The sequence below is a fragment of the Durio zibethinus genome, chromosome 24, assembly GCF_047325235.1.
Source record: "Durio zibethinus cultivar Kanyao isolate XHJ-2024 chromosome 24, ASM4732523v1, whole genome shotgun sequence".
Classification (NCBI taxonomy): domain Eukaryota; kingdom Viridiplantae; phylum Streptophyta; class Magnoliopsida; order Malvales; family Malvaceae; genus Durio; species Durio zibethinus.
Genome location: NC_143185.1, coordinates 16,073,409 through 16,077,901, shown reverse-complemented (window position 1 = coordinate 16,077,901; position 4,493 = coordinate 16,073,409). Strand labels below are relative to the sequence as shown.

At 34.2% G+C, this 4,493-nt stretch overlaps 1 protein-coding gene across 1 annotated transcript; it reads right to left on the bottom strand.

Moving 5' to 3' along the window:
- Nucleotides 1-233: 233 nt before the first annotated feature.
- Nucleotides 234-3,295, bottom strand: LOC111316940 (glutathione hydrolase 1-like). The gene is made up of 7 exons (XM_022919184.2): nt 2,821-3,295; nt 2,376-2,722; nt 1,773-2,291; nt 1,442-1,677; nt 1,008-1,272; nt 772-909; nt 234-655 (listed from the first exon to the last, which is right to left on the bottom strand). Exons 1-7 carry the CDS (start codon nt 2,852-2,854, stop codon nt 416-418), a joined length of 1,779 nt encoding a protein of 592 aa, XP_022774919.1. The 5' UTR covers nt 2,855-3,295; the 3' UTR covers nt 234-415.
- Between the last annotated feature and the right edge of the window lie 1,198 nt (nt 3,296-4,493).

Here is a 4,493-nt window from a genome sequence, read left to right as displayed (position 1 = left end):
GTATAAATATTTGCAACATTTGATATTTATATTAAGTATATTGCTTATATAGATATTTAGATTTGTCGATACTCTTATATCACTATGTATTCAAATATTTTTATATATTTAATTAATATTCGTATATATTGAAGAATTTTAAAATTCATTGACTTTTAACATTTTTATGGATCTAATAACTGTCTTTATCTCGAGAATTTATTTAAAAAATTAGCATTTTTCAGTCCACTGTCTTTTCTGAATGTAATCAGCTTAGCATTAATGAACTTCATTTTTTATAAAAAAATCCAATATTCAATTGCCACCATTTAATCAAATAGGTAATTTGATTCTTCAAGCAAGAGAGAAAATGATACTACTAGAAGAGAGCAAAGATCTGCCTCTCCAACCGTCCCAACTCCCACAGAATGGCTCATCAGAAACCGGCAGGGAACCCTCCTTTTCTTGGGTCACTAACTGCCACAAGTTTTCCAGTGCTTCCATTTCCCTTCAAAGCATCTAATTTATGAACTATAAATTGGCTAATAGTCCCACCGGCTAGGCCTTGCAGGACATGGCCCTTCTTTTGAAGGTCTCTTCTGATTGTAGCAGGAACTTCAAAATGGTCTCCAGTGACAGATGTCCAGTTCTCATATTTCACCACGTTGGGTATCAGCTGCATAAAACACAGGGAAAACAAATCACACTCTTAGCCTTAGCCATCTAGCTTAATGAATAATAATAAATAATAAGAAAAGCAATGCCAATTTGGCAAGATTTTTCTGCAAAAACCTGATGGTAGATCCTCGGAGCCATGACAGACGAGAGTGGATCCATCCCTCGAGCAAAATGATTCAAGAAAACCTCTGTAGTCCCAGCAATGATATTAGCTCCTCCACTTGCACCAACCACTCCTATCAGCTTCTCATCCTGCAGAAACATGAATGAGATCCAGTTTCCCAAAATGGTCAACCAGAAATAGAATACCAATAATTTTTACAAGTTAGATTATGTTTGAAGCTGAAAACCTTCAATACAATTATAGGTGTCATAGAAGATAAGGGCCTTTTTCCAGGGCGGACGAAATTGGGCGGTGCTGGGGGAGGAGCATTTCCGGAGCTGTTGCTGGGCATGGAGAAGTCATCCATTTCATTATTGAGGACTATTCCTGTACTTGGTGACAGTATTTTTGAACCAAAGTATCCATTCACTGTATTAGTCATTGATACAGCATTTCGCTCACTATCCACAATGGATACATGGCTGGTGCCATGATCATCAATTTGATTCCACCTGCCAGGATGGAAAATTTTGGAAGACAAGCCACCACCAAAGTTAATCTAATGGAAGAAATCAAACATGAGGATAGAAAAGAATATAATGAAAATTTTGGCAACACTTAAAGGCAATTTGCCAATTGCTTTACTGTGCCTGTGCACTGTGGTTGAATGAAACAGTTTACCTTCCACCATAGTGACTGGGGCCAAAAGTCATGTTGTCAAAAATGGTTTTCTTCAACTCCTGTGCAAACTTGGGAGAAAGCATATCGGCTACAACTTTAGAAACATCAACAAATTCAGGATCACCTAAATTCATCCTCACGGCAAATGCATGTTTCAAGGCTTCAATTAGTCTATGGATTCCAAGTGATCCTGAAAGGCCAGAAGGGACTGCATATTGAGCAAGAATGTTCAATATCTGTAACAGGAGAATCAGAAAAGGCCAAGTTATTAAATTTCCCCCTTTTTTTGATAAATTACGAATAGGCAAAGCATGAACCAGAATACACTTACAAGCATCATTGAAACACCTCCCGATGAAGGAGGTGGCATGCCAAGAATTTTAAGGCCTAGAATATTAACTGAGATAGGTTCCCTCGTTTTAACTTCATACTTCTTCAGATCATTTAATGTCAGTATCCCTCCAGCTTTCTGAATATCTCTTACCAATTTAAATCCGATCGATCCATTATAGAAAGCATCCACACCGTATTTTGAAATCTTTCGAAGTGTTTTTGCTAGTTTCTTATTGTAACAGATGTCACCTATTTGCAAAAGCTCCCCATTTGATGTGAAGATGTCATGGAGCCCCTTATCTGCCAAGATTGCTGATTTTGAACTTTCCATCTGCATGTGGAGATATGGTGAAATTTTGAACCCTTTCTGGGCAAGAACCTCAGCTGGTTTCACTAGCCGTTCCCATGGAAGCCTACCATGTTCTTTCCAAGCTTTGTGAAGGCCTGCAAGTTCCCCTGGCACAGCTACAGAGAGGGCACCCATTGCCTTTAGGGTAGCATTTCCAGCGTACATATTCTGAATAGGGAGAAAAATGGAATGATTAATGAAGAAAATGCAGAAGATGGATTCAGCATGTTGGTTGAAAAACAATATGTGCACCTGGGAAGCTTTCATTGGAGCTGTTTCTCTCATATCAAATGCCTGTGTCTCCCCATTAGCTTCCCTGAGTAGCATGAACGCTCCTCCACCTAAGCCGCTTGATGCTGGGCTTACAACGCCCAAGCAAAGAGCAGCAGCCACAGCTGCATCAACAGCATGACCTCCAATCCGAAGAACATTCATCCCGATTTTGGAACATCGGCCATCATCAGTAGCAACTGCACCTTGACGTGCAACAATTTCCTCACGCCTCTGTTTGGTAGAGGCACTTATAACATCCTGACTTGAAGTAGCAGGGGACACCAGAAAAAAGAGAAATGCGATGGTGGTGCACAACAATGGCACAACTGCAACCAAGAAAAATCCAGGATTGTTGGTTTCCTAAACAAAGCAAAAAAAAAAAAAAAAAAGCAGCAACAAATCACAGAATAGAAGAATTGCTTACATGACTTTTTCGTCTCACTTTTGTCTTTCTTCATCCTCCTCTTTTTTCCTTCTCCTAAGATGAATCAAGTTACTGAAATTGGAGCATCAAACAAAGTTTTATAGTCACATTGCTGCATATATTTGTAAATCAAACATGAAAGACATTAGTACTAAAAAGAAGCATAAAGCAACTAGAACGGAAATCCAAGCAAAAGCGCAAAGCAACTAAAACGGTAATCCAAGCAAAAGCGCGTTGGCAACTGGATTCATTGATTAAAAGTCCATATATACAATTATACATGCATTTAACCATTAACCATTTAAGTTTGCCTGCTCATCAGTTGAGTGCTTTAATTAAATAACTAAAAATTAAGACGAAGGTTTTGATACAAATTCTTTATCCCATATATCCAAATTCACGTTGAAAGTTTCATGTCCCAATTGTTAGAGTATTTACTATTAATAACTTGAGTTTAATATTTTGAACGTGACACGCTTCATGTTTAAACGCCCTTAAACTTATTATTATTATTTTTTTACCAAGTGTTCCTTTTGTAGTAGGTAAAGAAATTAATTGAAATTTAACTGTGAGCTGAATGATAGAATGTGAACTCTTAATTATAGTGATTAAGGTTAAAATTTTGATAATTTTAATTAAAAAAATTTCAGATTTAATTTAATTGATTTATATAATCATTTTTATGAATGATATCAAATAAATTTAAATTCAAATTTCAGCACCTATGATTTTTTTTTTTTTAATTTTTAGACTGAGATATCTTTGTAAAAGAAAATTTTAAGATACTTAGAATTAGTTATATCCAACCATCGCATATTTGAAGTGGAACTGGTTAAACAAAACCGAAATGCAGCAAGAATTCTAAAGAAGAGCCAGTAGCATTTGAAGGGATTTGCATTATATATTTATATTAGGTGTTTTTTTTTTTTTTAGAAATATTTTTATATTACGTGTTGAATGAGAAAACATTTCAAGAACATCATGACAGCTCAATGTTGAAAATATTGCTGACTTTGGAAAAGGAAAAAAAGTGGGAGATTAAATAGAAAGCGAAATGTGAACGGGCCAGCATTATTTTTTATTCTCATTTTGCTGTTTAATTAACATGATTCTTGCAGATGAAGCATTAGTTGAGTGACAATCAGGAGATTTTAGAATTATGAAATCTCAAGTTTAATTGTTTAAGTTTTAATGTGTGTTGGGTTTGATTGTTTAATTATATTTTAATTTATCTGAAGATTATTCAATGATATATTATATATGGATGTAATAATTGATTTTGATTATAATTTTTTTGTATGATTTCATTAAAATTCTTGTTCTTCTAAATTAATTCTTTCTTTCGTACCAAATACAGCGTTACTTACGCAAGGAGTAAGGACGCCAATGTGAATCATGACATGAAAAAGGTTTTGATACTTTTTTTTTTCTTTTATATTAGAAAGGTACCGGTTACCATGCTGAAAACGATGTTTAAAGCCTAATAGGAGAGTAAACTTATATTTGGTATATAAAATTATGATAAAATAAAATAATATTATAAATAAAATAAAATTAAATAATATTATTTTATTTTATATTTGATATGTATAAAGATTAAACTATAACAATTTATTTATTAATCAAAATTATTTTTTCTCAAAATTTATATAATTTAAATTATTGATGTAATA